Below are 17,292 nucleotides of genomic sequence, written 5' to 3' on the forward strand. Positions count from 1 at the left end.
TGGCAGCTTCAACCAACACATATGCTTTGTTAGTAAGTCTTCACAGATCCCTGATTTCACTTGGCGTCCCATGTCTCACAAGAGACAGAAGCTACATAGGTATCCTATGCTTCACGAGACATAATCACTAACTCCAAGCACAGGTAACCGTGTCTGAAGCTGGTGTACGTCAGACCTTCGGCATTTCCAGACTGCCCATTTATGTGCTGATCCAGAGTACCTGGGGCTTTCTGTACAGACTCATTTGTAGTGAAAATATTGAACAGTCAGCATACGACCAAAGCCAAGTTCTAGGACATCTGTGTTTCTGAGTCTATTACTAAGCTACACACGCCTCCCATAATCATAGGCATTAAGATGATTTTTCTCCTTCCCTTTTAATTTTAAAAGAAAAAAATATAAGACTGATGGCATTAAATGCTTCAAAGCTGCAGAATGAAAAGTTTCAGAGTAAAAACTGAAAACTGTCACTTTCTGCTGCTGTGTGGATGCAAAAATAAGGCCGTTTTTTTCAGGAGCACATAATGTTTTTGATTTAAAAAACATGTTCACTGAATAGGAAAAGTGAAACAACAAATAACTGTGACTGTCATACTGTCTTTGGCAGTCTGACTTTCTGGGAATAACAAACTGTGACAGGAGGTCAGTAACAGCATTCTCACATTTTGCTAAGTAAGTTTTGTCTTTCACAAAACAGATGCCACAGACAGAACAGCATTTATAACTATTCTGAGACAGATTATACCAGCTCATTCTCTTCACCGGAATCCTATCTCACCACCTATGCTCTTGTTGATTTCTCTACAGTATCCCTATTTCTGTGAAAGAGTTCTTTAGTACTTACAGCTAAGTAGTCACCTAACCATTGCTCTTCCAGTAATAAAACATTGCAATTAAATAACCAAAAATCCAGATTTTCCGCCTCCTTCAAAATGCAGATCATTGGACTGGAGATCTGCCTCTCAGGAGACATGGAATAAATGGAGACATAACAAGTCTAAATGGGTTAGTCCTCAGATTATCTTCTAGGCAAGAAGCTTTGAATCACTTTCTCTTCCCCTGTTTGCTCTGTTCTGGTTCACACCAAGATCAGAAGCAGATCACCAAACTGTCACGCCAGAGCCACACGAGACAGGAAGAACTTCCTTATGTCATCATAAAGAATCCAGGCATTCCTGCAAGGGAAAGCAGAGCTCCCCTTCGGTTTGCCCACCCCATCGCCCCTGGGGCTCTCACACTTGCTCACCCACAGCCGGTAGCTGAGCAGCCCCACCAAACCTTCTCAGCAAAGGGTGAAGTCGAGGTACAAGTGAACGATGGGAGCACGTCTGCTAGTCCTGGCTTTGCTGATCACTCCCTGGAAGGTTTCAACTCAGATCTGTAATTACCTGACTCAAACCAGAGTCAATCAAAAGAGGGGAGAGAGACAGCTGAGTATTTCAAGACACACTTCAGCCAACTTACTGTGTAGAAGACACCAAGAAAGCCAGCACAGTCAGTTTACTCGTGTCATATGTTTACAAGGGGTAAATCGCAGGTGGCTCTTTACCAAAAGGCAACATTTGCACTGAACATTTACCACAGAATTACCATTGTTTTGAGTCAAGTTACTATGTCATTACTGCTGAGTAACTTCGAGTAAAATATACAATTAGTCCATGTCACCAATGCAGACAATCTGCAAAACACTACAGCCATTTAATCTAGTATTTTTAAAAGGAGGAAGGGGGAAGAGACAAGAAAAATTATTAGATTTCCAGTAACCAGAAGACAAAGCGCATTAGTCAGAGGCAAATAAAGGAAAGGAAGCCAGGGAGATAAGATGCAGACCCCTAGGGAGAAGCAGCGGACAGAAGGAGCCCAGTCGGGGAATTCTGATGAAGGCTGTTAAGGGGGTTCCCTCTTCTTGTGACTACCAAGACTCTCAGTGTTTACAGATTGTTCTTTCAGTCTCCAAGAATTCTGTCTACTGATCTTCAGCTCCTCCTTTATTTTTAAGAATGAGGAGGAAAGAAAGGTCTGCTTTTCTAACACCCTATGCTTTTATTTTACAGTCTCCTTACACCGAGTAGCGTTTTCCTGTTACATTCCCTACTACAGACCCATGTGCCTAATGGAACAATAACACTGTTTCTGCACTTTGTGAGTTCCTACAAGCTGCCAAAACCCCACCACGGTGGATTTTATAGTGCTGCAAGGCTCTTAATTAAATTTATCAACACTTCTCCAGCACCATTAAAGAAACCCGAGTACTGTAGTGCGGGACAGTTCTGACAGTACTGGGGTACTCACACCATGCATCTCTTTATATCCAAACCACCTTTACATCGTTTTCTGCCTGTCATGATGAAACACAAGTTTACAAGAGTCATGTCTATCCCTCATTCTTCCACTCCCTTTTCATCTGCTCTATATTCCCCTGCCCCAATACACATACACACAACACAGAGGATTTTTTCCTGTTCCTTAAGCTGACCCAAAGCAAGCCTCTTCCTCATCCACACGCAAATTGGTCAGAACAAGTCCCAGTCTGTCAAACTGTCTGGCAGCTGCTCTTGCTCAACATACACTACTGTAATTAACATCAGTGAAGGGCTTCCAAAAGAGCTGGTCTTAGTATCCTCTCAAAGCCACTCCTTCAGTTCATCTGATCACCTTTTTTTAATCCAATCCATGCTAAATGGAAGCAAGATGTAATTATAAATGAATTTCCAAGATCAACAAATTATAAGAACTACTGACACAAATCAGTCAGAATTTGCCGTGAACTTGACAACATTCAACTCCAAAATAAAGCAAGAAACTGTGCAGAAGAGGCACCTAACTCAGCCTTAAAGATCCAGGAGCAGATTGCGGATCATACTGCAGGTTATCAGTCTCAAGATTAAAGCAATTTCAAAAGCATCACATCGAGCAACCAAGTAGTGCCAAAGCTGTAGGTTCCCCCACTAATAGCTTTGTGATTTTTTTAAAAGGATTAGAGTAATTCATGCATGCATATAACTTGCTATTAGGAAATAATCAAAATTTTAGAAATCATTACAAGAGCTGATATTTGCAGTAAGTTTGTAAAGCCAGTTGTACTTGGCAAATCTGAACTAATTCAACACAGACCACAAGCTTCTGCTTTCTGCTGATTCGCACAAAATCTTTGCGTTAGACTGTGTGCTGCCTTTCATGTAAAGGGCTATGAAGGTTTTCCACAGACCACTAACACACACCTGTGTGGGGAAGGTTTTAAAGACAAACTACAGAACTGACAAGCACATTAAGTGTGATCTCTTTACTTTCACACACAATCTTAAACACAGGACTAGCTTTCTTTTTCTGAGAATTATTTTTTACCAGGGAAACAATCATAAGCTTTCAGATGTGCTTGAGAAACACCAGTACTCAGACATTCTCTTTTCTGATCACTAGCCCAAATAAAACACTAATACCGTAGTTACACATTAACTGTTTAACAAAAAGGCTCTTAAACAGATAATAACGTGTTTAGAAGATGCCTTTTGATCGGCTGTTCTCCCAAAGACCATGCAGCACGACTGCAACCGCCAGCACGGACCGTCTGTAATTTTCAGTAAGGTGAGGCAGTTCTGTGCTTTTTTGATTGTACAGCTATAGCACTTGTTTCAGGGCAGTTAACCTATTACCCCTGTAAATTATGTGACAGACATTACCATTTTTTAAAAAGTTACCAGCTGCAGATCAATGCTGTATTCCGATACTTGGCATCCGACTGTTCAGTTATCAATGTAACATTTTGAAGGACAGCGTATCAGCAGTGTTAACTATTTAAAAGATAATCAATGATTCTTTCCAGCAACCACAGCTCTAACAGGAAAGGCATATTCTTTCAACCACTATCTGCGTGAAACACCGACGATGCGACTTACAATTTAAGTTGTTATGAGTGGCTTATTAGTACAAGAGTGACGGCAGCTTCCCAGGAAGGGTGTATTTACACTCAGGAGGGGGAGCACAGCCTAAAGAAAGAAGCGGCTGTGCAAAGGTGGTATGTTCAGATCACAATAACTATTTTGGAAATAAATTGCTCTACGTTTTATCGCGGTCTCTTCCCTGAGCTCCTCCTGGTGCCACGCGTGTCCGTGCTGGGCAGGAGGCGGCTGCTCTCCCGGCCCGGGGGATGCGGGGCTGCTCACACAGAGCTGCTTTGGCGACAAACGTGTTAGGACCCTGCAGATGGCACACGCCAAGATGAAAAAACAAGGAAAATCACCCCAGAGGAGGCAGCGCCGTTGCGGGGGCACCGGGGGGCGCCGGGCGGGCGGGGCCGAGCGGCCGAACCGGCCTGCGAGGGGCGAGACCCGGCACACACCGGCCGAGCAGCCCCGGCCGGGACCGCCCCGCGGCAGAGCGGGAGGCTGCAGCTCCCGGCCGGGCACGTCGGGACCGACGGGCCGTCCCGGCGGTTCCAGCCCCAGGGGCCGCGCGGAAAACGGCTCCTCGAGCCCCCACCGTGAGGGGGCAACGGCGGCGGCGCGGGGCTCCCAGCGCCCAACCGGCCCTGGCGTGGCTGAGGGGCACAGCGGCGGCCCCCGCCACCGCCGAGCCCACCGGCCGAGCCCCGCAGCCCGCGCCGCCGCCCCGGCCGAGCCCCGAGCCGCTCCCGCCGCCGTCCCCCGCCCGCAGCCCGGCGCGGACGGGAAGAGACACGGTCCAATTCACTCACCTCCGCGGCTCCTGCGAGGCTGCTCCCCCTCCTGCATCACTTCCGGGGGTGAGCAGTCAGCTGGCGGCGGCGCCGCGCCCTGACGTACACCGACGTGCCCGACGCCGCACGCACGGTGAGGGCACGAGAGGGCAACGGGCCGCCACCTCCTGCGCCCACCGAAGCGGGGGGACGCGGTGCAGCGGGGCGGAACCGCCGCGCGAAGGCGGGGAGTGGGTCTTCAGCGCGTTTCTTCCCGAAGGTAAAGCGAGGGGGGTGGAGGGCGGGCAAGCCGACACACGGGGAAGACAGAAGGGAGAGGCTGGAAGTTTGCGGATTAGGCCAACCCCCTCCGATTCACGCCTTGGTTCCGCCCGGCTGCGGGGGCAGTACCGTCTCGGCCACTAGGGGGCAGAAGGGCCGCCCACGTTTGCAGCGCCCCCCAGCGGCCGGGCGGCTCCGGGCAATTGCGGCGGGGGGGGGCACAGGACGCTGGGGACTGCCCAGCCCCACAGCCACCCGGCTCTCGGCCACAGGGCCACTGCCCGCCGTGTGCCGTGTGGCCATGGCCTTTGCCGGGCAGCCCGGACCCCCAGGGCGAGGAGCAGCTGTGCTGCCCAGCCAGCCCCTGGCTGCAGCTGGCCCAGATCCCTGGTGCTGGGTGAGGGTCCTGTGTGTAACTGTGCTGATCACCACACTGTAAAATCAAAAGAGTTTTCTTCCTCAAAACCACAGAAGCAGCTCGATTTGATGAAAGTCAAATCGATTTTAAAATATCCAACAGCATTAAAGGCTTCTGAAATTCCCCTTCATTCCAAGATCCGATGTATAAAGATATAAAGAGTTGTTTGTCCTGTTGTTAGTTGTGTTTGTGTAAGGTGAATAAGAATACGGACAGAATGGTGTAAAACAGGAAGAACTATTATTTGCCTTTTAGTAACAGGATGCCTAATTTAGAGGAAGGTTCCTTAAGTGAATTAAGTCTGAAAAATTCTGCGTTAATGGTGGCGTCTGATGGTCAGGGAGTCCTGAACCTCCCTCCTGGGCCTGCAGCTGCTGCTGCTCCGGGGCTCCTGTCCCAGCCGTCACCGCCAGGCCTGGGGTCCCGTCCCCACAGACACCGGGGGCACACTCGGGCTCTTCCCCCGGCTCTCCGTTCCTGTGCCCAGCGCTGTCTGTGGGGCAGGAGCCCCAGGGGCCGATCCAGTTGCCATTCAGGAGAGTCCAGTGCAAGTATCGTGTGAGGCTTTGTTGGCAAAACTCCCAAATTCAAATGGGATTCACACACTTGTTTTCCAAAAAACAAATATTTTTTCAATATATGCCCTGCTACACTTGTGCAATAGTGACTAAAAACCGTATCTATCAATGTTCTGGGACTGAAAACGGAAACAGAGGGTTCATGATTATTAAATGACCCACAGAACGCAGTAAGAAAGGGGGGAGGGAGGATTGTTTCTGTGCTAGCATTAATATTTATACCTGTTCTCCACTTTGGGAGCAGTTCCAATGCTGGGAAATAGTTCTGTTCATGCATACAGTTGCATTTGGTCCAAAGCCAAGGTATGAATAAGGTGCATAAATCCATACTGGGGTTTGTGTCCATGTTGTTATATTTCTGTATCCTATATTATATAAGTAAGGCCATCCAAGGATAGCTGAGACTTCATTTTCCCTGCTAAATTTGCTGCACTGCATTAAAACCTCTCTTTCTGCTTGTGACTAATAAAGAACTAAACACACAGGAGGAGAAAATGGTTCTAAATGTATGAAAGCATGAGCAACAGGGTTGCGCAAGACTAGACACAAGTTCGTGTTGCTTTAGAGTTTACGTGGACACTGTGTGTTCTTTGGGAAAAGGCTAAGAAATATGTAAAGCAATTTTTTTGCTTCCTTTCCACCTCCCTAAGTCAGCATTTCTGTGCTTCCTGAGGCTGCTGCGGCACAGGAGACACTCCCAGAGCAAGGGTCTGTATGTCCTGCTAAAACCAGATAATGCCTCGACCACCTCAGACTAAGAAAATGAAAGCTCTGTGGTCAGAAGGCACTAGTTAAGGGTTTCCATTTTCATCTATTCAACTGAAGAAAATGTCGAATACTAATTCTCTGCAACTTCACTTATTTGAAATTACGTAGGAAAACCAGTAATAAAATCTAAGTCCTTACTTTTACTATTTATATTATCTTTGCATGCGGTTTCCTTTTTCTGATCAAAAGACCGCTCCATGTGTAAGAGAAATCTTAAAAGCGATCCAAGTTCAGTCAGAAATCCGAGGCGTGGATAGAGTGGCAGAGTGCTCATCCCAGCTGACGAACAGCGTAAGTACAAAGACTCAGAGAGGCTGCTTCAGAGGTGTCGATCGGTGCTTCAGATCATTTCAGTTTGCCAGCAGAAAGGCACTGGCATGACCAAATCTAAAACCATGTGAAAGTCGGCTTGTTTTCAGATACCGTTATTCAATAACTTGGTTCAGTAACTTGGTTCTCTTGCAAGAGATTTACGATTGCAGCTTGTAGATGGAAACAGAGAGAAATGCTTGGAGTCAAATTAATCCTTGATGAAAAAGTCTTGAAATTTCCAGGCTAGTGTCATTGGTAGACACGAGGATGTAACACCATCATGGAAGAATATGATCCTTCACTTTAGTTTGTTTTCACCATGTGCAGATGGAATATTTTAGCTGTGATTGAAGTTGTGCTATGAATTGATTTTGGCTGAAGTATTTAAAAAAAAAAGCTACGAATGTTCAATCAAGAATGAAAATCAAACGGAGTTTTCACTTTGCTAGGTACATACTGCAGCCACATGTGGTCGGTGTTTGCAGGGTACTACTTGTCCCAGGCCACTAAGTCATTATTTGAGTAAAAGAAGATAAAATGACTTTTTGTGGAAACTGGATTTTGAAATGTAGTGTCACTGGAGGCATGTGACCTGCTCGGCTGTCACAGGAATCTGTGACCCCTTCTCGTCTCTCTGTGCCACAGGAACTCATTGTTTCAGTTGTTGTCCCTCAAGGAAACGATAGACCAAATTCACTGCTGCCTTAAGCAGCGCAGACTCATTTTGGCAGACTCGCACAGAAGATGAATATGGATTACTGACCTCTACTTGCTGTGGATTGCTGTGAAAGGAATGATTGATTATCTGTTGCATTGGCAGCAGGAGAGAGACTGCAGGTCACTCTTTTGCTGAGTGGTAATTTAGTGGCCAGATATGCGCAGTTTTTTGCATCTCTTTAAATAAAAGTTAGCCAAAGAGTGCATTTGAAAATGTAAGATAAAGCTTGTCTCACAGGCTGTAGCTGATGGTGTTCCATACTATAACATGGATGCACTATGCTTTTGAATTGTGTCATTTATTTCCATAACAGAAATGTGATTCAGAAGGCAATCAGCCCAGCAGTTTGTCACTGTGTCTTTAGGACTCCTTGCCAGTAGCAAGTCAGCTGTCAACCAGAAGTTGTGCTGCTCCTAAATAAAACATTTTACATCTGAGAAGTTCAAAGCCGCTTTTTTCAAATTATTTCACGCAGAGTCTGTTCCCCGCCATCTCCTCCCTTGAGCAAATATGGTTTCAGCATCAGCACTAAGTGTGTGCTACTAATGCCTGCCCTAGTTAGCTGGCATGTAAAAGAAGAGATCTATTGTTTTAAAATATCCTGGTTTTGTTCCCCCATGGGCTCTTACTTTTACCCTTTGTTTCCTAAAATCCTCTATGTACTCGCTGCTGGCAGATTTTATGTTTAAAGTGAGTAGCTAATGCTTGACTTGAAAAGAAAGGATGAAATAAAATAGACTTACAACTTCAGCAAAGGAGCCGTGCAGATGGAAGGAGAGTGTTGGACACGCTTTGTTAGCCAAGCATCCCTCGCTGGGAAGCAGCTGTGATTTAGCTGCTTGTATATAAGTGGTGAGTCTCGGTGCAGCTTGCCTTCTGTCCTAGCTTTGCTTTGACAGTACACTACTGGGGTCATTTGACAGTGCAGATGACAGATTCCTTTCCTTATTTTTATATAAACTTTTAATTTAAATTCTAAACAAATCTGCAAATAGCAAAAGAAGACTGGTGTTTCACTGATTATTCAGATTATTGAACTTCCGTATCAACCGCCTAAAAATCTAAAGGAATGCGTTTTTGTCTCCTGGAAGAAAAACTTGTCATTACATTTTTATAGTCTAAATGATTATTTTAATTAACAGTGAAAAAAGTCTGAGTCTTCATCATGCAGTCACTCATTAACTGCTCAAGCCTCCTTTGCAAGTTTGGATACAATGGGATATTTTGTGAGCTTGATCTGCATGTTGATAACAGGGGTTTGCATGTAGATCAAAAGACCGATACAACCCTGCATTGTCAGGACTCTGCCGCCGCATCCAGCAAATGCGGATTTGGAAAGCAACGCTTGGCTTCCCTCCAAAGGCTCAATTCTAACAATCAGCTCGAAACCAGCCTGCAGCCTGCCGCTTGTCCCATCCATACCTTTGTGCGAACAGACCTACCTTTGACCTCTGCTGGTTTGGTTTGTTGCCGTAAACACCTGAAATTTGCTCGGCTAATACAACAGCCCTGTACTTTCTGACAAAAACGCCTGTGGTTAACCTCTGCGGGCTGCATTCTGCAAGGAAATGAAGGGTGGTAGAAGTTAAATGGGTGTGACTACCACAAGATGAGTGTTAGTGGGAAAGTGGTGTAACATCCACTTAGCATTCCAGAGATGTGAAATATAATTATGATTTAAATGCCAGAGATGTAAGTTGCAAGATGAGTAACCACAAGGACATGAAAGCCTCCCTTATCTTCCTTTCTGTCCCACTCAGAATCATTTTGCACACCCACAAAACTAATACAAGCAGTGTCACTTGACGAAATTACTCCTGATACATGACTTGTACAGTCACTTACATTTCTGTCAGTGTGGGCTCTGTTTATACCAAAGAAAAAAAAAAATCCAATCTCATTTACATTTTAAGTTGGAAGTAATTTTGCTCTGGGTGGAATGATTCCCTGTTTACACTCCCACTCAGACCAGAGTCTGACCCAGGCTTTGAGGTTTGGCCAATCTGTGTCATCCTTTCCCATGATAGAGGGGGGTCCTCTGTCTGTGAAGGGCTCCTCACACTTTCATTATGTGTCTTTGCAGAAATGGTTTATGAGCAGGTCTGTAATGTTAGAAATTGTTGACTAAGTGAGCCGCTGGTTGCTGAGTATATATGAAAAGCTGCTTAATGCCCTTTACATCATCTAGCATATGTGGGAAGGAGAGCAATCATTCAATGCAGCCCATGCCTAGATGAGGTGCTACACAGTTTTCTATCAATTCCAACGCTTATTAAAGAAAGAAAAAATAAGCTCCAGGTGCAGGAGTGGAAACAACTAGTGGGGGAAAAAATTGTTGGTTTTAAACTTTTAAGCAAAATCTTCATAAACAGATTCTTGATATGTTTAAAATCCGAAAGCAAAAGGTGTGATTACAGCTCTGAGCAAAGGGCACGCACTGTCTGGCCTTGGAAATTGTCTGATGCGTAGATCAAAATTTAAACCTGTATTTTAAACATTTTTCCCCTTATTCCTCCTTTTTTTTTAATGGATTCCATCGAAACCGAAGCTGAAAGTTTCTAGTGCAGTACTACCTTCTGGTAGCTGTCAGCAGGGAACAAAGAGTTTTACCAGCTACCCCAGAGGTGACACCTTCAAATAGAAGCAGAGGGGTGAGGCCAGGAGGATGTGATTTGGGACCCAGCTTATGCTGGGTCAGCCCTTGCAATTGAACTGTTTATTTTCTGTACAAAATATGCACTTGAAAGCAGGAAGCAATGATTTTTCAGATACACGTACATACGTAGCTTTGTGTATGACTAATTTTATTGCCTGAAATGGAGCTGTAGAGTGGATAAAATGAAGCATTTATTCCAAAGTGTTTGAGGAGCTGGGACTGCCTAGCTATTTTATTGTGGCTATTTGTTTCCTAGAAATACCATAAACATTTACTAGGAATACTTGTTTTCTGGGTAGGAATAATTTTTATATCTGGGGGAAAAACATATGATCGGTTAAACAATTTAAAATACAAATAGCAAAATAAAAATGTTCTCTCTTAAGAATCAGAGAAAACCAGTATTATGTCTGTACTTCAAGTCCCTGACAGAGTACATTAAACAACAAAAAGCCTTTAGATCATAGCAGTAGTTAAGACAAAAAAGGCCAGGACTTAATAGTTTGATTTTTTTTGAGGAAAATGGGCCAAATCCTGGCTTCAGGTTAGCATCTGTAATTCGGCTTTGGTGAGGAGAACATGGTGTGACTGTCTGAGGCCACAGAGGACCGTACTGAACTGTCAGTGAGGGTGCAGCTGCTGTGGCAGAGGCAGCCACTGGAGAAGTGTATGGCTTGAGAAAACCTTGGTTCAAAACCGTCATCTACTACCCACAATAACAGGAATTGCCACAGACTGCAAGGAGCTGAGTGACAGCCACGTCGCCAAACTTTCCACAGGAGTTTGGGTGCCTGAATTAGGAAGCAGCTTTTCCTCTATCACCGGGGCAGAGGGTGCTCCCCACAAAGGGCATTTCCAGCTGTCCGAATTCCCCTGCTCCAAACCATCCTCAGAGGAGCTATTCCCAGCGCATGGCTCTGATTTCAGGGTATGTTCAGCCACAGTAACCAGAGCTCCAGGTTGGCAAATGGATCCTCAGTCAAATAATGTGCTGTCCCTGACACTTGTTCCTCATTCCATCCATATGCTTAACTTTGCAGTGCTGCTGCATCTTCCTTTTGGACAATAAGGTACCTTCGACACTTGCGGTGTCCCTAAAGTCACCTAATCCATGTCAGAAGTGCTGTTATTCCAGCAGTGGATTTGTCTCAGGGACAGCTGTGGTCTGGGATGAAATAATGGCACCACTTACATGATAAAAAATACTCATTTACATACAGTAAGAATAGGAATTCATTCTTGATTTCTGACAAAGATTCTTGTCAGACATGGAGGTGGATTCAGTGGGCTCAGCAGGCACACGGCCCTCTTAAAATCAAGACTTTCCTAATCCTAAAGTTACTCTGCGTCTCCTGAAGTGCTCAGGTAAAATAGCTTTCATCACCTTTCCATCACATCAAACTCCAGCTGAATCATGACGACCTACTGTCGTGCTATCACAAATAAGCTGTTTGGCTTCTGAAACCTATACTGGTTTTCAGCAGTATAGTGGTGGTTTTATCACATATTTTGTTCACAGATTTCAAGATGCTTTGCAGAGATAGGGTCAGTACTGGTATGAGAATCTCACAGGAAGGGGGATGCTTGGAGTTTCGGTGACTTGCCCAATGTCTGTTGCAAAACCGCAGTGAAACGCAACCCGGGCATTCTTCTACCAGGCTTGTGATCCAGCAAAGCACTAAAGCAAGGGCTTAACTTGGAGCAAGTTTGAATGGAGACAGACTTAGGTATCGGTTTAAATATTTTGCTGGACTGGGTCTTCAGCTTTCAACAGCTAATTACTGGTTACAGCTATTTTAGTTCTTTTCATATAGCTCAGCATATCTTTAGATGGTGGAAAGATTTTTAAACTCATTCAGTTGTGTGAAAAACTTTACTGCTTGCTGGCCTTTTAGCAACTCAAATGTTCGTGTTTTATGTTATTTTTTTAGATGACACCAGTTACTCGACAAGAAGTCCTTGGCCTTTACCGCAAGATATTCCGAATAGCCAAAAAATGGCAATCGGCATCAGGACAGATAGAAGAAACTATTAAAGAAAAAGAATACATTAAAAATGAAGCCAAAATGTTATTCCGAAAGAACAAAAATGTAAGTGGGTGTCCTTACAGTTTCAAATTTCTGAATGACTCTCTTCTCACTCTCTGCAGTGCCTCAGTGGTCGGATGCTAAGATATTAATATAAAAGTTGAGTTCCCAAAATTTCATTCGCCTTAAATGCTGTTGCATTTAGGTTATAGTTTAAATTTCACTGCTGAAATAGGAATAAGAAAACTAAAAAAATGCCAAGACAAACATTAAATTCTAAAGATGCTGTCTATGTAATTGAAGCAGGTTTTTATCTTTTAGAAAGCTAGCTAAGTGTATCATTACACATGCAATGGCAAAGAACTCAGTAGCTTCTTGTACTTCTTTTTTATTTTCTTTTCAAAGCAACAATTATTGGCACTTCTATTGAAAAGAAGGACTTTAATTTTTTCTTAAGGAAGAAATTTCAAACCCATTTTGAAAGAGGTGATACATACTCCATGGACATCAAAGGGCCTTATTGTAATTCAAGATTATAATACTTACTTATATCCCATTTTGATCTGGAACTAAATTGAGGTAATGCAAAATCAAAAAAATGAATTTAAGTCACAATTTACACCACATTTCTGACTTCAAAAGGAGTTTCTGGATAGGGTGATAATGGAATGTAGATCAAGAAGTCTCTTCCCTTTCTCCTCTAGCTACCTTGCAGAGTGATGAATGGGCAAGTGTGGTTTTCTTTTTCATGGATGTATTAGTAGTTTACATGTGTATTGTCTTTATACAAAGAAAATGCCATGTTTGGGTAAAAACCTCCTTCTGTAGCCTCAGTCGTGACAGCTTCTGGGCCTTAATATCCAGTGCCGTCAAGCCCAGAACTGTTGAATCAAGGCAAACACTAATGTTACCTTTTATGGATATGAAAAATACAATACTTGGATCCTTGGGATTGCCAAAAAAAGCCAAAAAAAGTCATGTGGCTGGGCATCATTTACGCTTGAGCTTCCAATTGCTAATTGCTGTACTTGTACAAAATGTTTGTATGATCTTAGGTAACGGATCCAAAGTTGATTAAGCAGTGTATAGAAGAATGTGAGGCAAGAATAGAAATTGGACTTCACTATAACATTCCCTACCCGAGACCTGTGAGTATAAATCTAGTCACAAATTCTTCAGCTATACCCACTTAGCTCTCACTGGGCAACAAAACCATAAGTTCACATCACTGTCACCACACTGCATTTTTTGATAAGCCGGTATTTAAATGCTATGTTAAAACAGAGCCAAGTAAGTGTTCCCCATCTCATTTCACTGTAAATTGGCTAATTTCTTCTCAAAATAAGGAGCCAAGGCCTAAATGGGGTTTCATGAGCTAAACTCCCAAGGCCTGTGAATACTTAGGCAGTCTTGACCCACCAATGAATCATACTACGGAAAGGAGAGGAACGGAATCAACTCTGTAAATCATTCCGCATAATAAAAGAGAATGAGAGAACAAAAATACTTAAGTACATCTGCCATAGATACAATAATTTTCGTAGTCTACACTACTGGTAACTGTTCTCCTGCTTATAAATCAGGTCTTAAAAAACACCTGCCCAAGCTGCTGCTTCTTTTCCCCTGTTGCTAGAGAAAAACGTGCCCAAGATTACCAAAATGCTGAAAGTTGCAGCAATGTCTTCTATTGCATCAGTCAATACAGTTTCCTCACTGTCCAGTCACTTCTGTCAGTAATATTATACTTTACACTGCCTCCCATAAAGACTTCCTCTCTGCTCCTGTTGACTAGTTTACATTTTCACATCTATGGTTCCTGTATCAAGGCAGTAGAAGATGCCTAGTAGATAGTCACTGTTAGCGTCTGTTTCACATATAGCAGTGCTCCTAGAAATGGGCTTAAAATGTGTGCTCTGCAGTGGCCTCAAAATTCCAGGGGATCAGTCCTAGGTCAGCTCTCTCACACAAACTAGATGATCATTATTTTTCAGATTCCAGAAAACTCTATCGTTACTTTAGCCAGTGCTTTTACTACTATTTGCACTTAAACAGTTATCTTAGAGGATGACAGCCTCAGCAACAATAACATCTGACTGCTAACACCTACATTTTTCAGTCACTTAGGGGGTGATACAGCTGCATGACTCCCACTAATGGTTTTATGAAATATAAAGACTTTGTCAATCAAAAGAAGAGCCTGTCACCTATTGCTCCTTCTGCTTGTGGAATCAATGACATCGATTGTGCATTTTAATATGGCACATATGATCATGACAATAAGGCGGCAGTCTTTCAATGCATACAGTTTGGGGTTATTTTGTGACTTGTTAGCTAGGTATGAATAAAGCACATGTTGCTTTAAGACATGTCATCAGGAATTTTTAGGGTTTTCTACGTCTTACTGTTCTGGAACAGTTTCAGCAGTCCTATTTCAACAAGTATTTTATTATTACAGTCTGACATCAAGCTACAAAACAAGGTTGCTAAAGCCTAAAATATACAGGATTTTAGTAAAGACAACATTTAGGGCATGAAAGTTACACCACTAATAACTTCTCAGAAAGTGCTCCTCCTAGAAATCTAATAACATGGTTTGAGACACTACGGTTGCCCCATCCAAAGTGTGCAGAAATTATTTAAAGTCAGTGAAACCTCGTCTGTCTATATGTCTTCTTGTAGCTTCTCAACTAGCACCTAACAGGTGGGATTTTCTTTTCCAGATCCATCTGCCTCCTATGGGTCTTGCCCATAAGCAAGGCCGTACGTTGCGACACCAGGAAAAGTTAAGGAAGATTTCTAAGCCGATATACCTGAAATCCCACGATGAAGTTTCATAACTCACCATTTAAGCTGTGATGTGTAATCACATCATTTAAAATGTGGACTGTAAACCAGGTGATTTGTGTGCACAGCTGTGAATGAAGCCGTTTTGGTCACTTGTTCACACATTTCCTGAGGCCACAAAGCGAATTGATACATAGCTTACGATGGATAAGGTTGGTCGCGTATTTATTACATTTCAACCACTGGCTCATCAATAAAAGTAACACTTTTCAAGGAGTGAGGCGTGATATGAAGATTACTTTGACATCAAGACAAATTGCAGCAGGTTTTCAAACTCCGATAATCTATAGCAGGGTTCTGTGGTGGTTTGAGGATTATACATGCTCAATTGTGATTTAATGCAGTGCCTTGTGTGAGGGCCAGCAACAACCAAGAAAGTCCAGGAGAACCACACAGCCACAGTGCCTCCAGAGCTTTGAATGCAAGTGGGAACACAGCGACTGCCTCACGCACGCAGCTGCACTCCTTCCTCGCCTGTTGTCCCTGGAGAAATGTTCAGTTTTCACAGTGTCCTTATGGTGAAGTATTGTTTCTAAAAGGACAGTAGCAACAAGACAGCCGAAATCCCACCACTCCTCCTTTTTCCTTTTTGCAAACTACAGAGGAGTGGCCTAGAGCCTCTATGTCAGCTTTTTTCCCCCCTTCCTTTGGAGAGGGTGTGGATGTGAAATGCGAAGTTTGGAATGCCATTACACAACTCAGAATAAAACATTCCAGTGTTGGGTTCCTCAGGTTCCCATGCATGGACTGACTGAAAACTCTGCCTGCAGGGTATCACTGTGGGAGCAAGCTTAAGATGCTTTGGCGTCTTCACTGTGCATTTTTACATGGTTAGCTCTTCAACAGAATCAACACACTGTCTCAACTATTTTAGCGTCAGGTTTTAATTCTTACATCATGGACAGAACCCCAGTTTTACTAAAAGAAAGGATCTACAACTATCTCTGCAGTCTCTTATGTTTGAGTGGTATTTCTGTTTTGCAGGTGCCTCATGAATGGAACCAAAATGAAATTAATTTCTCCCTCACTGGCCACCAGTTGTTTGGCGTCTTTTGAGTCCTCTGGGTTTACCAAGCTCTTTACAAGTTCTCTTCAGTAAAGCTGGTGGAGCCTTGTGTCCTTCAGGCTAGGAGTGCCATGGGAGCAAGCTGTGGACAAGAGCCACGCTGTATTGGGAGACTACACAAGCACAGCCCACAGCTGCTTTGAGGATAGAGGCTCGAAGCAGCGACCTATTCCAGCCAGAAGTTAGTGGTGGCAAAAAAAAGGGCAAATTTGACAAATGTAGTGTATCTTGTTTCCTATTGAAGTGGGAAAAACACCCCTCCAACTCATTCTAAACTCTCCAAGCCCTAATAGACAATGGTAAAGAAATATTCTTCTCTACCTTAAAAATAAGTTAAAACTGGTCTTGTGAAGAACAGAATGGCAGTTCCTCCCCCAGGAATATACTTGTGAGAGTGAAAAAAATACAAGCGGATGAGAAGGTACAAGGAAACAATGAGAAGAGCGAGTCAGCATGACAGGTACTGGCTAGCCCAATTTCTCACTACCCTTTATGCTCCAGTCCACAAAGGTATCTATTTCCATATAATGATTTCTTGGGAATGCCTCACGTGGGAAGGAACATGTAAAATGCCATTGTTCTCCCTGTCAGTGGGAACTTTACAAATTTACTGCTGCCAGGAAGACAAAAAAAACCCAAACCAACAAAAACCTCCTTTAGACTAGGAAAAGGGGGATGGAACAAAGACAGTAAGAAATAACATGATTATACACACTGCTTAATTCCTTATTGAAAGAAGTCCAAATACAGTCTGTTCTTAGCCTCATTCTGATACACCAGTGTAGAGACGTGTCAACTAAGCCAAACCAAAATACATAGACAGGCATTTTGAATGGAGGCTTAGGCTCATTCTTTGTCATTAAACTATCATTTGAGTCTTTTTAATTGTTAAAATTCATGTGGCTAATGAAGGTACTGATGCTGTGGCTCATCAGGTGAATAAACAGCGATGTAAATGAGCAGTCGAAA

General features: G+C 43.5%; 2 protein-coding genes across 7 annotated transcripts in view; one reads left to right on the forward strand and one right to left on the reverse strand.

Annotated features, from left to right (window-relative positions):
• The window catches only part of DCUN1D3 (defective in cullin neddylation 1 domain containing 3), a 25,907-nt gene extending 21,037 nt beyond the window's left edge, over positions 1–4,870 (reverse strand). For 3 of the 6 annotated variants that reach the window (XM_065031062.1, XM_065031058.1, XM_065031061.1), the window contains exon 1: positions 4,694–4,870. The gene's annotated coding sequence lies outside the window, so the exon portion shown is untranslated. Of the gene's footprint in view, positions 1–3,896; positions 4,041–4,693 lie in introns of those variants that run through there. The other 3 variants (XM_065031063.1, XM_065031059.1, XM_065031060.1) reach the window with 2 other exon arrangements.
• LYRM1 (LYR motif containing 1) lies at positions 4,755–17,292 on the forward strand. Its single transcript, XM_005505683.3, has 4 exons — positions 4,755–4,934; positions 12,318–12,476; positions 13,469–13,561; positions 15,134–17,292. The coding sequence occupies exons 2-4, from the start codon at positions 12,318–12,320 to the stop codon at positions 15,248–15,250; spliced, it is 369 nt and encodes a 122-aa protein (XP_005505740.1). The 5' UTR covers positions 4,755–4,934; the 3' UTR covers positions 15,251–17,292.

The sequence above is a fragment of the Columba livia genome, chromosome 15 (genome assembly GCF_036013475.1).
Source record: "Columba livia isolate bColLiv1 breed racing homer chromosome 15, bColLiv1.pat.W.v2, whole genome shotgun sequence".
NCBI classification, from domain to species: Eukaryota; Metazoa; Chordata; class Aves; order Columbiformes; family Columbidae; genus Columba; species Columba livia.